Source organism: Dendropsophus ebraccatus, chromosome 14, assembly GCF_027789765.1.
Source record: "Dendropsophus ebraccatus isolate aDenEbr1 chromosome 14, aDenEbr1.pat, whole genome shotgun sequence".
Lineage (NCBI taxonomy): Eukaryota > Metazoa > Chordata > Amphibia > Anura > Hylidae > Dendropsophus > Dendropsophus ebraccatus.
Genome location: NC_091467.1, coordinates 63,927,012 through 63,945,703, shown reverse-complemented (window position 1 = coordinate 63,945,703; position 18,692 = coordinate 63,927,012). Strand labels below are relative to the sequence as shown.

At 42.6% G+C, this 18,692-nt stretch overlaps 1 protein-coding gene across 1 annotated transcript in view; it reads right to left on the bottom strand.

Moving 5' to 3' along the window:
• The window catches only part of DNAH9 (dynein axonemal heavy chain 9), a 141,214-nt gene that overhangs the window by 80,371 nt on the left and 42,151 nt on the right, over window positions 1–18,692 (bottom strand). Inside the window, exons 19-33 of the mRNA XM_069952168.1 lie at window positions 18,170–18,392; window positions 17,566–17,732; window positions 16,195–17,065; window positions 13,528–13,658; window positions 13,145–13,271; window positions 12,019–12,159; window positions 11,379–11,504; window positions 9,813–10,052; window positions 9,277–9,437; window positions 8,790–8,946; window positions 8,601–8,705; window positions 5,389–5,546; window positions 4,145–4,283; window positions 1,993–2,280; window positions 290–500 (exon numbers count right to left, since the gene is read on the bottom strand). Coding sequence (XP_069808269.1) covers window positions 290–500; window positions 1,993–2,280; window positions 4,145–4,283; window positions 5,389–5,546; window positions 8,601–8,705; window positions 8,790–8,946; window positions 9,277–9,437; window positions 9,813–10,052; window positions 11,379–11,504; window positions 12,019–12,159; window positions 13,145–13,271; window positions 13,528–13,658; window positions 16,195–17,065; window positions 17,566–17,732; window positions 18,170–18,392 — 3,245 coding nt within the window. The remainder of the gene's footprint in view (window positions 1–289; window positions 501–1,992; window positions 2,281–4,144; window positions 4,284–5,388; window positions 5,547–8,600; window positions 8,706–8,789; window positions 8,947–9,276; window positions 9,438–9,812; window positions 10,053–11,378; window positions 11,505–12,018; window positions 12,160–13,144; window positions 13,272–13,527; window positions 13,659–16,194; window positions 17,066–17,565; window positions 17,733–18,169; window positions 18,393–18,692) is intronic.

Genomic DNA, 18,692 nt, shown 5'->3' with positions numbered 1-18,692 from the left:
CTCAGCCTAGTTCTATAACATCAGGCAATTGCTGCAATGCCCCATATATTCCATTATAAGCGCTATCTACAGGGTCCAGGCCTATGTATACTTTCCTTATAACTGAGCTCATTGGGGACACCATTACAATACTCACAAATATATCTGGTTTCTAAATGAGATTTAAGTATCTAAAATTATATGTTCACAGGACTTATAGGGTTATTCTGTACTAAAACATCGACGCCGCTTTCATCCTTACAACAACAATTACTATGTTAGCCATAGAGGCTATACAGTGTGTACTTACCGTCTTTCCACTCCCGTGTGGCCGGATTTATAATGCCGAAGAGCTCATCATTGGTGACAGCTTTTGGATTCAGGTCGGTCCACACTGGACGCCTCTTCATGATGCCGTAAGTCTTGTTCAGGGACTTCAGCACTTGAGATTTCCCAGTTCCAGCATTGCCAACGATGAACACGGAATGTCGAACGGCAAGCAACTCCTCCAGCTGGACAACCTAAGGGGGACAAGTGGAATTACATCCGGACCCCTGTGATACCAAAGGTAAGCAATGAAAATACACAGAGGATAGAGTAGGGGCCTGCTTTCTTTATTTTATCTTAGTTAATTCAATGAAATTGCAGATATTTACGCTTTAACTTACACTGTCCTATTACAGTGTTATCTGACCTGTATGTCTTCAGTTGTTAGAAAACTGCAATTCCCAGCATGCTCTGACAGCCATGCCACAGTTTAAGGCTGGGTTCACACTACGTATATTTTAGTCAGTATTGTGGTCCTCATATTGCAACCAAAACCAGGAGTGGATTGAAAACACAGAAAGGCTCTGTTCACACAATAGTGAAATTGAGTGGATGGCCGCCATATAACAGTAAATAACAGCCATTATTTCAATACAACAGCCGTTGTTTTAAAATACCAGCAAATATTTGCCATTATATGGCGGCCATCCACTCAATTTCAACATTGTGTGAACAGAGCCTTTCTGTGTTTTCAATCCACTCCTGGTTTTGGTTGCAATATGAGGACCACAATACTGACTGAAATATACGTAGTGTGAACCCAGCCTAAGCTTGGGGCCCTATTACATGGGATGATTACATCGAGGAAACAGGCCAATAATCACTGTGTAATAGGCAAAGGCTTGTTTTTCGGCTGATCGCTTGGCTTTGACCTATCAAAAAAGCCACACTTGTTGGCCACACATGTCTGCGTGTAATAGGAGACCTGAAGCCAATTCCTATCCAAAGTTGAGAGTAAGGGTAGCTTCACACGTACCGGATCCGAAGCGGATTTCACGCTACGAGTTTACACTGGATCTGCTGCATGTATGGGACCCGGCCCCTTTAATCCCCCAGCCGCCGGCCACCTGCAGCCCCGGCCCTGAGCATACATTACCTGTTCGGCGCCGTGGCTGTGTCTGACTCTCCCGGGCTCCCCTCTCCCCATCAGCCAATCAGTGCTGCCTGATTGGCTGATGAGAAGCGAGGGGAGCCGGGAGCGTCATACACAGCCTCGGGGCCGAGCAGGTAATGCATGCTCGGGCCAGGGCTGCAGGCGGCCGTTGCGTGTATAGGACCCATTCCGCTTCACACTACAGGATCCGCAGCGGATTTCGCTGCAATCTCACAGCGTGAAATCCGCTGGGGATCCGATATGCGTGAAGCTACCCTTAAAGAGTAAAGTAAAGGGCTGCGTGAACAATCCGGCTATTATTTGTTTGGCCCTGCTTGTCCAATATTAAGCCATGTAGTTTTGATCCAGTTTAGATCTAGTTGGGGTTTTTCTGTTTTATACCAATAAAGCTAGAATGTTGCATAATGACTTGTGGTTTTGTAAAAGAATTGTAATTCAGTTCAGTTCAATTTCAGTCGTCTCTGTAACCAGTGAATGGGGATAATGTTGTTGTGCTCTTTCCGGTTACAGGGTATCAGTGTAATATGGTAACTGGCTGCTATTTGACTCCATAATGTTTACAGATATTTTACCTTCAATATGAAGTTGTCCTCCGCCTGCAATTTAAGGTCCAAAACCGCCTGTTTTACGAAGGACTCAAACTCCATGTCTCTCTTCCTGGGCACATCCAGTGCTGGGAAGAGATCTCCGATCAGACCCATGAAGACAGGCATGTCATCAGTGACTATCTTGGGGATGTTGAAGTCACGCAGAGCTCTCATAAGGACCTGATCTTCTGGGCGATCAGGGTCTCCTCTCTTCAAGGAACCAGCTACCACCAGTACAGATTTGATAGCTCTCAGACCCCAGTCGTAATGATCCTGAATAAAGCGAACAATTGAAAATATACAGTAAACAACATGTCACCTAAGTGATCAAAACAAGAGGACAACACAAACCCTTAGAGGAGCCTTTCATAGTTTTGTATTAAGAATAAGGTGTGTAAAACTATAAACTGATCACTTGCCAATGCAAACGTTAAAGGGGTTTCAGAAAAACTGGTTTCAGAAAAATATATAGATTTGTAATTTACTTCTATTTAAAAATCTCCAGCCACCTCTGTCCATGTCAGGAACTGTCTAGAGCAGCAGCAAACCCCCATAGAAAACCTCTTCTGCTCTGGACAGTTTCTGACATGGACAGAGGTGGCAGCAGAGAGCAGTGTGTCACACTGGAGAGAATACACCACTTCCTGCAGGACATACATCTGCTGATAAGTAATTGAAGACTGAAGATTTTTAAATAAAAGTAAATTACAAATCTATATAACTTTATAAAAACCAGTTGATTTGAAGGAAAAAGATTTTCACCAGAATATTAAGGTTTGCTGCATTGTGATTAGGGATGGTCCGAACCTGCCGAGGTTCGGGTTCGTATGAACCCGAACGCTCGGCAGCAGATTCCCGCTGTCTGCTCGCTCCGTGCAGCGGGTGGATACAGCGGGAGTAACGCCTGGAAAACTGGGATACAGCCTATGGCTATGGCTGTATCCCAGTTTTCCAGGTGGTCCTCCTGCTGGATCCGCCCGCTGCACGGAGCAGGCAGACAGCGGGAATCATTACCGAGGGATCGGGTTCGTACGAACCCGAACCGAACTCGGTTCGGACCATCCCTAATTGTAATGTGTTATTAATGTGTTCCCATTCAACCACAGCAAGCAGAGTACATGAATACATAACGTATGTTAAAAAATTACCCTCTGAACTTAGTAAATGCAGTAAAAATCATCCCAGTACAGATCCCAGCCATGTGATGTAGATCTCCTGACGCCCAGCTGCGATCATTATTTCATAGTCATCCTCACTTTAGCTCCCGGTAAAACTGGAAACACTATAAACTTGAGACAACCTTTAACCGGCCGTACTCGTTTCCCTCACAAAAGTGTCTGCTTTAAATCAATGGGACCTTTTGTCATATACAGTATTGTACTAAAGCGGCAGGACTGGTCGCTTCATTGAGCCACGGAAAAAAGGATAGATTGTTCTGCTCCGGTGCTAAATTACAATGTCACACCGGCCCCAGCAAATCGGGTTGGATACTGTAACCTTTATGTAGCAGAAGAAAGATGAACGAAGTTACAGATTCAGCATTAAAATACAGGAGTGACTGTCTGGCCAAGCATGCCGCCTGGTAATGAGTCCTTTCAAGTGTGTTCCGCCAGGCTTAGCATTACACGAAGGACGTGGTGTGCATTAACGGAAGAAGGAGAATCGCAAATACTGGGGGGATGGGGCCCACAATAAAAATGTCATATGTCTGTAATAGAGTAATGAAATGGAATGTGAGCACAACTGAGGGGTGAAGATACTCAGACAGGGGTGCTTAGTGATTACAGGAACATGGATTAACCATTATGTACTACAGACAAATGACGTGCTAGAATGTGCACTACGGGGATCAGTGTGATGTAACACTTTATTTATATATATATATATATATATATATATATAGTGACATTCTGTATTAGTGTGAAGATAATGACATCACTTACCAGACCCTGTCCCCATATGGCTTACCCAAAGGGAATCCCAACAAAGAAATATTACTTAGTATACTCCAGAGCTGCACTCACTATTCTGCTGGTGAGGTCACTGTGTACATACATTACATTACTGATCCTGAGTTGCATCCAGGAACCAGATATGAGACAAGCCCCAGCTGCTGAGACTTGTAGTGCACACATACCTGTTTAGAGAGAAGTTCCTTGCACAGTTGGTAGAGAGTTATAAACTTCCTGGCCAGAAGTCTGGCTTCAATAAATCCTTCGGCCACCAACATAATCTCACAGATCAGCTCAAAATCAGGGACCACCATAGCACAGGGCCTGGAGGAAAGAGACACAGAGGTAACACAACTATTGGTAGCATAATCTTGGAAAAAAGAAGTATATAGAGGGCACTCACCATTTAAAATTCAATCTTTAATCAAAAATCATCATTAAAAATCTCAAAGCAGGACAAGCACGGAGCAGAACGCCAACCCCTCAAAATCAGCGCGGCAGCGTGACAGCTGTTTCGCATGACGTCAGCACGCTTCTACAGACGCGCCTGTAGAAGCTTGCTGACGTCACGCGAAACAGCTGTCACGCTGCCGCTCTGATTGTGAGGAGTTGGCGTTCTGCTCCATGCTCGTCCTGCCACGAGATTTTTAATGAAGATTTTTGATTAAAGATTGAAGTTTAAATGGTGAGTGCCCTCTATATACTTCTTTTTTCCAATATTGTGCACCAAAGACTGTCTTTTCTATAGAAGTGAGCACCCCATATCTACAAGAACGAATTCATATCCACAATACTATAGTCTGCGGACACAGACAGTGGGAAAAACATTGTTCTAGTAGTGCCGGTGGCTGTTCCTGTGATAGAACTATTGGTAGAATGAAGTGACCTCTCCTCATAGTCTGCAAGCTCTTGTGAGCAGGGCCCTCACTCCTCATGTCTTGATAATTACATGTGTATCTATGGAATGTCTGAGTTTTGTCTATGTATGTACCCCCAGAATTGTAGGATCTGTTGGCGCTATATAAGTAAAAATTATTATTACTATTATTATTATCATCATCATTACTACTACTACTACATAGCAGCAATCTACTGGGGAATGTGCCCCTTTCACTATGTCAATGGCACCAGCAATAGTAATTACAAAAAGCAATAATCATCCCATTTGGCCAATCGGTGGCCTGGCAGGACTAATGACCAGGAAGTGTTGTCATAGGGACCTAATAATAGAGAAACTAGGAAAAAAATAAAGATTTATAAAAAAAGATAAACTAAAGAGATGCTGTAGGCGGCTGTTACTGATAGATCACAGGTGACTGGTCACAACACAGAGACACATTGTGGGACCCTATGTCTACATGGATCCATTAGCTTCCCTGTATACTAAGGCTCTATTATAAGCTCTTGCTTTACATGGGATAGCTAATACCTAAACAGAGCCTTGAGGTTTTCTGGAAGCTCGGTACGGCCGGCATAGCCTGGATTCATAGTGATGAAGATCCCCACAGACGGAATGAGATTGATCTCTTCTCCAAGGAAGTTAAATCTCTTTTTCTTGTCCCTGATGGCATCTTGTATACACTTCACCTGTTGATGAGATCAGATACAGCAATGTTTATAAGGATGGATTCTTGTTTAGGCTGGGTTCACACTACGTATATTTCAGTCAGTATTGTGGTCCTCATATTGCAACCAAAACCAGGAGTGGATTAAAAACACAGAAAGGATCTGTTCACATAATGTTGAAATTGAGTGGATGGCCGCCATATAATGGCAAATATTTGCTGTTATTTTAAAACAACGGCTGTTATATTGAAATAATGGCCGTTATTTACTGTTATATGGCGGCCATCCACTCAATTTCAACATTGTGTGAACAGATCCTTTCTGTGTTTTTAATCCACTCCTGGTTTTGGTTGCAATATGAGGACCACAATACTGACTGAAATATACGTAGTGTGAACCCAGCCTCACAGCGTTTCAGCTATTTTGTGTTTTCATTTTGTTACATTTAATTTTCCTGTATACAAAAGCTAAGTAAACTATGGCTTCTGCAGTATGTGACAGAGCAACAACTGTTTTATGTATATGTATTATGTATATGTTATTTGTAATCACAAACACGGTGTGATCCTAGCCTTACTGTGACTGCACCGTAGTCAGGTGTCCTAGCCTATAAACTAGTAGGATATATATATATATATATATATATATATATATATTTCCAGTCTGCCTTTTCTCACTGTCATCCGTCACCAGTTGCTGAATATTTGCATCAGATTTTTTCCATCCTTTAAAATATATGAATGCATTTGCTTTGCTTCTGGATTGCCTGTTTGCCTCTTACATGCAAAATTAAACAACTAAATAAATTAAACAATCAATAAAAATTTCCTCCCATTAGAGAGAAGAAATCCTTCATGGGCTGTGGTGGGAGAAAAAGCGCAAAGAATAAAGCTGTGCTGATACAAGAACAGGAGAAGAAAGCAACATCCTGATACTACAACCTCACATCTCGCATATTTAATAGAGACGGGACATGATCACACGAGAAAGGTTTGAAACTAACCTGTTATAATCTGCATATAAGGGGACTGAGACAAGGAGCAGGTTATAACCTACATATCAGGGGTCTGAAACAAGGAGCAGGTTACAACTGACATATAAGGGGTCTGAGACAAGGAGTGGGTTATAAACTGCATATAAGGGGTCTGAAATAAGGAGACTGCATTTCAGGGGCCTGAAAGGAAGATGTTATAAACTACATAAGTGAATGAATGAATGAATGAATGAATGGACAGATGAAGATTGAATTTTTTTTTTTACTTTCTCAACTAAAAGGGACCAAAAACAAATGTCAAAGATGTCAATGGCCTTTAATCATATGGCTAACACAAAGCAATTTGGATGTTAGCCAGACAGAAAAGGATGTAGTTTTGGTACTTTACAGTGTATATAAGTAGAGAACATAATATTGTCAGTATAAGTACTGCTCTAAGTCACTTCGGAGCTGAAAGTCCCCTGTATTTCCCCTATATATGGTGAGGCAAAAGTCTCAGGACCCCCCTTTATTTAAAAAATGGAAAAGAAAATTACATATCTGAATCCCTCAGCAAGTAATGGGTATAGGGGACTATGCTTTAGGCTATGACCGAGACATGGCTGCCATCTTGAAAGCCTTAAAGTAGTCAGGTATCATATCAAAAGGAGACCAGAATTGTCTCTGAAATTAATTGCCACAATGAGATTTGCCATTTCTCTTGCGGTTCAATGATTATTAACACAGAAAGTTGCAGCAACAACTAGGAATGTTCCCTGTGAGGCATAGAGATTTGATATACTGTCCATGGTGCTGAACACAGAGCTGAAGATGATGAATCCAATCCTTATGAACCCACAGGAGAATTTCTGTAATGTTAAATTTTGAACCACAAGAGATATTGCAAATCTGACTGCGGCAATCAATTTCTGGTTTTCTTTGCCCATTACTTACTGGCGTATTCAGATTTGTAATTTTCCCTTTAGTTTCTGAAATAAAAAGGTGTCCCGAGACTTTTAACGGGTGGTTAGATATGGATTTTACAGCTTGTTCGATAAAACTTTTCTAACCCCAATTTCCCGCTTTCAGGCAATCTAATAAGTGCAGACTGGTGGAAAAAAACTAACGTTAAAACGTCTACAGAGAAGCCTGACAGCCAAAGTGATTGGAAGTAAAAGTGGAATAAACCGTGACCTTTACACTGTCTTCTGCATCTCTCCAGGGCCCCACAGGCATCACTGAAAAAAGGTTTCACATTTGTAAAGGTTGTCATTTGAAGCCCAAGAACCACCCACAATGCCTCTGATGGGAAACCCCTCGATAATGCTTGCTAGTAGTGAAGAGAACACATAATGTGTCCGCTATCCACCACCAAGCATAATGCAATGTGATTAATCAGCTGGATCAGTCCCGACACAAGTGTCACTTTGTAACTACACAGTTCTACAAAACTTTACCATCTACAGTGACTTTCCCTCCTTGAATCTGTACATCTGAATACATTTGAAGCACTGTATTTTAACTAGATTTCATTTTCTTCAAGTGGCTGTATTGAAGGTAACTAGAGAATAAAGGCCCTATTCCATGGAACGATAATTGTCCTGTCAAATAGAAGGCAACGAGCAGCCGACATGTCAACCATGTTGAAAAACAAATGACTGTGATAGCAGTGATCTGCTGCCATTGCTCCGTGGAATAGGAGCAGCGGTAGCAGGTCGCCACTATCCTCTATGGGCTGCCCGGACGATCTAGCGATCACCTGGGCAACCCCCCCCCCCCGCACTCACCCGCTCGCTGCTGCCACGTGTAATAGCAGTGGCAGCGAGCAGGGAACGAGGAGCAAATCAGCGATGACAGCGCTCGTTTGCTCCTCACAGCCGGCCCGTGGAAGAGGGCCATAAGAATGGTCAGAGTAGCACAGAGACGTTTAGGTTCTTGGTATAGGACACCTAAAGCTAAATAAATAGATAGATAGATAGATAGATAGATAGATAGATAGATAGATAGATAGAAGATTGATTGATTGATAGTTTGACAGATAGATTACACTTTCATCTGTTCTTCCATAATGTGTGCCCAATAAATGTTCATGATGTACATACCTGCACAGCGACCACAGACAACACCTCGACTGAGATTCGGTTGAACTCATCAAAACAGCCCCAGGCTCCAGTCTGTGACAGACCCTTATAGATGTTTCCACAGGACTGGAAGATAAAATAACAATACAGTACTGTATTCAGTGAGATCCCTGCCAGTGTCTTTAGGTAGGTTGTGGCCAGGCTACCTACCTTGTAATCCATCTGTTCAGAGCAGTTGAAGACGTATACCATGATGCCAAGAGCTCGTCCCAAGTCCTTAGTGGTTTCAGTCTTACCAGTACCAGCCGGTCCAGCAGGGGCTCCGCTCATGGTGAGATGAAGGGATTGGGTCAAAGTGATGTAACATCTAGAAAGGACGAGGTTACAGTATTATTTTGCAGGTCTCTAGATGTAGCAAATATGGTACATCTGTCTATATATAAGAGTGTGCCAGGTCTTATATCTACTGATGAGATTTATTATTATTATTATTATTGGGGAACAGGCGCTTTAGATGCTAGTTCACTTCCAAAGACCATCTAAATATTTATTCTCAGGTTCATGGATTGAGAAGAAGTTGTGTCCTATATGTTTCCTATTCCATCCCTATTAGCTGGACGGAAGAGAACACTTCTTGTACTCCCTCCTACATATCTAGGACAGCTCAGCTCTGACGCTCTGGTACACTGTCACATACCTATCTGTAAGAGGAGTGATAACCAGCCGAGGAGTGTTGCCAAGATATTCGTAAGAGTAGAGGAACTGGGCATCACAGATGTTGGCAAAACAATGCTTCTTGTCATCGTCCCAGCGGTGCCTGAGCTGTGACAGCCACACGAAAGCCTGGGCATTGTCAACCTGTGAAATGAGGACATGACACGCAGGTTAAGCTCCATCTGTAAAGATGACACTTAAGGACTAAAACGTTCCTGTCACGACATCTCTGGATGACCGCACACCTTGAGAGAACTGTCTGTATAGGGAATCTGATACCAAGGCTGAACAATGGGACATAGATATAGTAATAATTGCTTTACAACCTAGGCTGGGTACCGCTGCCAGAATACAATATCCTGGGTCTTAGAGGGGAAGTCCACTTAGTACAGCTCCAGTCCACGTGCACTATAGTATGATCATGTATGGGGTTTTGTAACGCTACATTCATCACTATACATGAAATGTGAACACACTGGAAGCTTTACTGCGTTAACCCTAACCTAGGATCCGACTTACCTTCTGTGCAATCATTTTAGAAACCACGTCACGGGCGTGAACATCAATGGTACATATAGTCATGATTTTCTGTCTGTCGCCCTTGGAGAGCTGACCGATCAGCATAGTGATGAGTGTATTTAACTGGTTGACTTGTTTCTTGTAATACTCCTTCATGGCGTTCTCATAGCCTTCCTCCAGCCGAGCAAAAGAGATGCCAACCTCAGTGGTCCACCAAATCTGTGTGCAGGTAAGAGCCACCTGGAAGGGGAGCAGACAGTAAGGCTATGTTCATAGAATAGATTGCTCCATTGCAAAAATGTAACGTGGAATCTGTGGGAGAAACTGGCGGAGTAGTGTAGGATTTCACTTTTCACGTTATGGACTATGCCCACTGAATGGCGCCAATCTCTGTCTAGACTACCTGTTAAAGTTTCCTTGTAGACGACATGAATACGTGGGCAGTCACTCATTTCTACAGGTAAAACAATTATAGCCGTATAAACTAAGGTTTGTATTTCCAATGAAAACCATAAGATGGGGATTTTACAAGGACTGCATTTAAAAAACTTAAAGTTAATGTACCACTAGTACATTGTTATTAACATGAATAGATTGATGCAGGGATACCGGTGCTGCAGTCCTATTTTTGAACCGCGGTCTGGTTTCTGCGCGCATCGCGGACCTATTACTGAGCAGCGGTTGGGCATGAAGCACTGGGGGGAGGCCAGCTGGCCCCCAGTGTGACGATTTGCCCAATGGAGCCATGTCACAGAGGGGAGGGCAGATCCCCACGCCAGTGCCGGTCTATTCACATAAGAAAAAAAAAAAGCGATGTACTAGTGGTTAATTTGCTTTAATGTGAACAAGGCCTACAGCAATTCACAAGGTGAATGTAGGGGCTTATCTGCCTATTCCACCTCCAAATCAGCATCTTTTAACACCTGATGACATGTTCCTGCCTGTTTTCTACTGAAATGAATGGGGCCTTAAAAACCTGTACATAATCTGAATCAAATTCAACACAGATTTCCAATGGATAATTCAACAATTGCATTTTGCAAGCTTCTATTTGCTGTTTGAACAAGCCCTCACACTTACTAGACAAAAGGCTACTAAAGGCCGTATTACACAGCACAATTTGCAGGGGAAAGCAAGTGACAATCTGTCAGGTCAGCGCCTGCTTTCCCTTCGCCCCCTGTTCGCTGCCTGAGGTATTACACAAAGACAGCGACCGGAGGGCTGCCCAGACAATCCTTAGATCATTCCGGTGGCCCACTCATGTCCACAGACTGTTGCTGTCATGATTGGGGTGTTTCAACATGTTGATAGACTACGATCAGCTGACAACGTGCATGTTGGCTTATCGTGGTCTTTTCACATGTGCTATTACACCAAATGATTATTGGCCGGTAATCGGCCAAGTACGGATTTGGTGTACTAGGGCCTTTAGCTGAGGGTCCTTGATCCTTTACATTATGCTGCTTCATCTTAAAACATCAATGTTCAACAAGAAGGATGTAAAGCCACAGTTCTATAAATTATTTATTCTCATTTTAATTAACTTTGTATTCTCTTAAAACATACCTGGGCGGGGTAGTCAAACAGCCATTGCTCCCTGGGCTTCTCTTCATAGGCAGTGACGGCTTCTGTCATTTCATGCCTTACAGTGTCCCTCATGGAGTCCAGGACCCGGTTTAGCCACGTCTCCACCTGAAGACACAGGACGTTTATGATGTGATGATACAGCAGCATCAGATAAAGGACCATGTTGGTTTGGGACAAGTTCTCAATAAGTCACATTTGTTTGGGGCTGCAGCAGTGACAACCTTGGATAATAGTTGTCTTTATATTTTGTATTAACAGAATACTTGTTGTCTAAAGCCTTATAGGAAGTTGCTAAAATTCTGCCGTTTACACACATTTATCATATGTAAAAGATGCCGGGCGACAAACTCCAGCAACCCTGAAGAACATTCATTCTATATTGTTGTATGAAAGTATATTCATTCTGCCGCCTTGTTGTCTGTTGCTATGTCTTTCAGCCATGAATCAGGCAGCTCCGGATGAACAGAGCTAGAGATATGTCCCTTATATGAGAGTGATACAGCACATGAAATTGTGGGAAAGTGACAGGAGTTATGGGTTACACAATACATGTGGATTATGGGGCGTCCATGATATTGCTATCAATGTGACCCTGCCTGAACGCTCCATCCCAGCTCACCTGGCCGCTGCAGTCACAAGGCTCTTTGAACGTGACGTATTCATCCTCTTTGCTGTACATGCCGAGGCCGTTCTTGGACTCCCCTTCTTCGAATTTCATCTTTGCCATGTTGTCAAAGAGTTTGGACAGATGGCGCATGACCTGCAGTGAAGCGTGGATATCATTGGAATGCACACCCAATAAATTTGCGCACGATTTGTATATCGTGTTCTTAATAACCATGAAATCACAAGTGACCCCCACAGAGGAATCACTGATGTAGCAGATGGCACATCAGCTGTAGAGTTGTGGAAAGGGAAAGGTCTGTCTCTATAGGGTATATATACCATAAAGAAAGTGAAAATGATTCCTAACATGGCAACCATAGACATCAACAGACAGACATCTTGTAGAAGGAGACTGATCAGGTTCATGCTCTGTCCAAAGTTTGTTCACAAATAATCGGTAACTGCTTTGTGATGACTTCAAACATCTGTAGAATCAATCCATATAAACAGCTTACTGGGTAAATATATGACAATATTTATTATATGTCTAGATACATTGCATTACTGATCCTGTACTGATTCTAAGTTACATCTTGTATTATACTCCAGAGCTGTAATCACTATTCTGCTGGTGGGGTCACTGTGTACATACATTACATTACTGATCCTGAATTACATCCTGTATGATACTGCAGAGCTGCACTCACTATTCTGCAGGTTTTTCTCTTAGTGTGTACATTGCCAGGATCCTATATCCTCTACCTCTCTCAGAACCGTGCCTGTCCCTTTAAATTCCATACATATTAACCCAATATCTGGTTTAGAAGTTACGTCGCGCTGGTGGGGTCATTGTGTACATACATAACATTACTGATCCTGGGTTACATCCTGTGAGAGTTTAGCTCTGAAGCCTAAGTAATGTACCATACACAATGTAATATGTTAATGCATGCATAGTAATACAAATGTGCATTATGGTAGGAGGGGAATGCAAACATTTGTTAAAGTATTAGGTCTTCGGTGTTTAACCTGGATTTCTCGACTCAACTGTGGCTCAATGGCTCCATGAGGGATTACTGGCTCCACTCTAATATTCCTGGTACCAGTTCAATCTTTATAGTGACTAGATGGAGACTAACCAGTTGCGGATTGGTTCCATTTGACAAGATGTCCAATAGATCAGCTGAGGATATGAAGTAAAATCTGGGAAACGCCAGTCTCTTGGTGTCCAAGTACTCAGCCAAAGCTTTTTCACATAGAGACAATCTAAAGATGATATAATTGATAAATAAACAGAATTATTAACTCTTAAATTACAATGTATGAACCAAAAAACTTGCATGATATGGCCGGGGTACATTCCCTTCTATCTATATTCTCTTTTTCACTGGTAGATATGTCATGGTGCAGGCACATCTATGCCAACATTATCGTTCTGTACATTTATGGTGCTGGCCCAAGACGGCAGGCGTGATCCCTTCCAGCACACGGTTGGGTGATTGGTCACCAAAGGAGACATTACCTTTCCTGAATATCCTCCAGCTTGTCGTACAGTCCTGGCTTGTTGGTGGCTTCAACAACATTTGGAGTCCCTTTGGCATCTTGAGCCAATTCTTTGAAATCGGTGTCGATACCTTCAAATCTCTTGGAGTCCTGGGAAGAAAAATAATAATAAGTTTTAGTGAGATCTTCTATTACCCAATACCTGGAAGTGCTTTAAGATAAAGCATTATTCCTATGCACCGTATCAGAGGGACAGCAAACGTCCTTCATCAGGTATTAGTTTTGTATAATTCCACTGCAAACAATGTCATACACAGCTTTTTCCCCAAAACTTTACAGGCATCAAAAGGGGTTTTCAGGACTTTTAACAGTGGCCATAACGGATATTGAAACTCATATCACTGAAGTGAATGGGACAAGCTGCAATAGCAGGTGCAGCTGCTATTCAGTGTAGGGCACTGTGCTTGGTAGCAAATAACCACAACCAGGAGTCGGACCTCCGCTGACTGAATACAAAGGCCTATCCCAATATTAGACAATCAATACAAGGCTGTGTTTTCACATGTATGCAAACATATGCATCTAAAACCACACCTCCTTGCATTACCTAATGGCCGTGCAATGTTGCTAGGACTTCCGGCTACACCACACACCCATTGGAGAATGTAAAGGTTGTGCTTTCAGACCCATGTGGGAAACCCCTCTGACTAGTTTAGGAGCTGTCACCGAGCTGGTGAGATATCCATACAGCTGCTCTGTTTTGCATATATTGATACGCTGTACCAAACTCTCACCAGGATGAACTTTTTGACATTTTTACACCAGGGCTTAGCAGAAGGGGACATGGCCTCTCAGTAGGCCTACTATAATGTATAGTTATAGCTAAATACTTACTGTAGTCCATAGCTGGCATAGATTTTAGCCCAAAGGCCTCAGGACAGCCATAGATGCACCAAATGTTAGAGGCCTGCACTTCCTAATATATTTGGCAAATCTTACTCCAGGTCAGTCTTACATAAGATGAGAGTCTTACTAAATTACCCCCAAAGTTTATTGGAAAACTACAGAAATTCAATGCATGAGAGATGAGAATCATTTGTGCAATTTACAGAAGACAGGACAAGTAAAAAAAAAAAATAAAAAAAAGAAGGCAGAAAGCATGTGCACAGCACAGACTCCTCTCCTTCCCATCCGCACATTAACCACGTTACATCGAGGCTATTTCCCCTGACAGGCGGCAGAGTGTCTCTCGAGTGTCTGAATTCTCAGTGTCTTTCATTTACTTGATGTGAACTTGTAAAGTAAGAACATATTTCCTGCTTTATGTGGATTTTATTACTGTCGGATTACGATTCTCTGACGGTGCACTAAATGCTATTTTATAAGGCTTCGGGCTGTTGCTTCATGAAGAGACGAAATGATGGAATTTTTAACTTTTCAGCAAAAAATTGGCTGGTAGTGACATCTCTACAGCAAATAAAATTACCTGCAAAACAGACCGAGCGAGCAGGAAGAAAAAATCCACAACCACGGTCTGTCAGTCAGGATCAGATAAGGACAGCTCAGAGAACAAGTCCCAGAGGTAGCTTCCTCAAGAGGAAACAAGAATCTTACTTAGAAGTTATTAAATTGATGCTAGCTGTATCTATTATGTACGGGGTTCAACAACTATGAGGCCCATTTCCACTCTTACATAAGGTGGAGCGAGTGATGACTATGAAAAATAAAAAATTTTATGTTGTGATGTCATCTAAGAATACAAAATGGCCCTAAGGGCCCACAAAAACCCCCTACTCACTTTTACACCATAAGGCTATGTTCACACTACGTATGAGACTGGCCGTTCCGTGAACATAGCCTAAAACTTACACTGTTGGGTATTAAAAGTAAATACTACAAAGTGAAGTATACATACACACGTGAGCCAGAATTTATAAATATCCTATATCATCAGTGGTGTTAGGGAGTCAAAGTACATTGGTGGAAGGACACTGTTAGGATCATTGATAGTGATGTCATTCAAATAGGACCATTATCAGGGGTCAGGATAAATAGCAATTGAGCCCTGATGACCTTCCTGTTGGAATAGTTTAGAATTTTTAATAAATCCAGCATTGTTGGGGATAGACTGCAGCTACCCCCTTTGTCTACTAGTTACAAGGTACTCCTGTACTGGACCATATACAGTTCCAGTGGTTTACAATAGAACTGCTATCATTGATCAGTTTCAATCAGTCGGGGTATCAATGCAGAAACCACCAATGACCATTAGATACAGTCAGGAGAAGTGCTCGGCTGAGCTTTCCTCTTCCCGGTTTGCTGCAATCTCTGGCTCATTGCAGGAGACGATTCAAAACACTTGCAATGGAGACTGTATTCGGCAGCAAAGTGCCCACAATCAGTGATGAGACCTCGATGGATTAAAACGCCTTTGACATCTCTAGTACATGTCTAAAGTTTTTTTTAAAATGACAGTGCCCATTTAAGCTTCTTATATTCTGAACTTACTGCTGAAGTTGGTCATGGTAGGGGGCCTATTCCAAATTTTGCTATGAGTCTCATGGATTTATGACCTCTATGTGGGCACATGAGGTTACATGGTGAAGGAAACATGATGCCCAGCAGCACAGAGCATTTATGGAGAGGAGTGTGCTGATTCTTTGCTACACACTACACGATTACCTACCTCAGGAAGTTGTGCCCTGATGTCGTCTGAACCAATGAATATGCTTTCAAGATGGGACCAGGTGCGCTGAACCTCAAACCAGATGGAGATTACAGAGTCGGCAGTGGAAAGCTTCTTCTGCCAGCCAGACACTTCTTCTAAGAAGAAAGCGATGTACTTGGAAGTCATCAGATTCTGAAGCTGGACTTGATTGTCCTCCAAGGTCTCAATGAGCTCTTCATCTGATTTAATCAAAGGCACACTGGTACGGGGATGGGGTTCGTACTGAAAGTTCATGCCACTCCAGGTGGTATCCAGCTCCTTCAGAACCTTCTCCATGCCCATTTCTTTCACAGCTTTGTCCACAATGCCACGCACTTCATCCTCAAAATTATGGAGGTTGAGTTTCAGCAGGTCAGCAAGAGTGGTTCCTTCATCCATGGTGAAGCGGACACCGGTGGCTTGCATGAGTTGACTCCAGTGCCTTTCACGGATGGCTGGATTTTGAAGTTCTGCAACGGCCCTTAAAGACGTCAGTATGTTCTTCACTTGGTTGTCAAGCCCTGTGAAGGCATCCCATGCTCTCATCTCCTTGTCCAGATTACGGATGTCCTTTGCGAACTTCTTACATTCCAGATCCATGTTCTCCACATTGATCTCTCTCCACCTTGTCGTTTGCCAATCGTTCATACTGGATGTCACCAGGCTGATCATGTCCCAGAGCTCCTTAAGCAGACACACTTCCTTCCTACATTGCTTCACTTGCCTGTAGTCTGGAACGCCAACTTCAAATAAAGCTGCAGACTCGTATAGAGAAGCCATTAGGGCCTCCATTTTTTTAATTTTCATATGGTTCATGTCAAGTGACTGGTATGGAGAGATGCTGTTAAATCTGGGGAAACAAATAGAGACTTGTAATTCACCAAGACCCAAAATGTTGTGGATGAGGCTGCTACCTACTATACCACCTGATTACAGCAGTGGTCTCCAACTAATGTTGTTGGAAAACTACAACTCCCAGCATGCCTTGATAGTGTCCCTACACAACCCCTCTACAGATTACATACAACAACTCCCAGCATGTCCTGACAGCCAGCAGCTGCTCTAATCAATACAGAGGTTGCATAGAGAAGGTATCAGGATCTAACAGCACACTGGGAGCTGTAGTTCTCTAATAGCTGGACAGCCCCAAGTTGTAGATCACTAAACTAGAAAGGAAAACTAGGAAAGGCAACCTGAAAATGACAGGATATTGATCCCAACTGTACATGGGGAGGTTACTATGTAGAAAAATATTTAGGCATTTTATAGGTTAAAAAAGAGCCTTGAAAGATGGGAGAGGGGATGAGTGTACCAATGTGACTTCATGTACAGTATAGTGAAGGTGGTCACCTGAAAGGCGCATTCTGGCGGAAATTCTCTCTGAAGTTATATTGCTCAACATCAAAAGATGCACATTTCCTGCGGAGAAGCGCCACTTCATTGGCTTGCAGCGGAGCTACATGTTGCTTTACGGTAACGGCCAACTTTTTTATGTTGTTCCATTTCTCTGGAAGTTCCTGTAAATCAAACAAAAAAAGGAGATGGATTAAAAAAGGAGCGGATGACCTAAGCAGCTGGAACGCCCCAGTGATATTACAGTTTGACATGGCAGCTATTGACGTCAATATTGAGTCCTCCAAAGCGAGAAGTACTCTACGCATTGGCTTCCCGCCAAAACCAACAGGTCACTGGACGCCAGAACAAATAGACGCATCTAGCAAATATACTGAATTATAAATCATGTTCTTGGGTTTGCTTCAAATATTACACGTATTGCGTAAGGCTTTATTGTCTCGTTCAGACGGCACTTTGACCAAGTTCAGGTGATGGATGGTTACAGCTAGTTCTGATTTACTAGAACCAACACTGAGAAAAACCCTTAGAGACCATATTTCATTTTCTCATCGGTTTTCAAAGTATAATTAAGAAATCATCCAGAAGATATTGCACTGACCTCAAGCTGCTTGTAGACTTCATCGGGGAGTTCCTGCTCGTAGACCTTCAGCAGCTCTATGGTTTGCTTCAAGGGCTCAAACAACTCATCGGTGCTGCTCTGCCGATCCTTCACGGCCATTAAGTGACCCATTATTTCCACCAGGCCATTGTAGTCCCCTTCCTTTAGCTGTTGACTTAAACCTCGTTCTGCCACCTTGATAAATTCTTCTAGACTAGCCAAACTGAGAAAAGAAACACAGCAAGAAAATTATATAAGACTGCACTCTATTCTGCTGGTGAAGTCACTATGTTTCTACATTACTGATCCTGAGTTACATCCTGTATTATACTCCGGAGCTGCACTCACTATTCTGCTGGTGAGATCACTGTTTACATACATTACATTACTGATCCTGAGTTACATCCTGTATTATACTCTGGAGCTGCACTCACTATTCTGCTGGTGGGGTCACTGTATACATACATTACATTACTGATCCTGAGTTACATCCTGTATTATACTCCGGAGCTGCACTCACTAT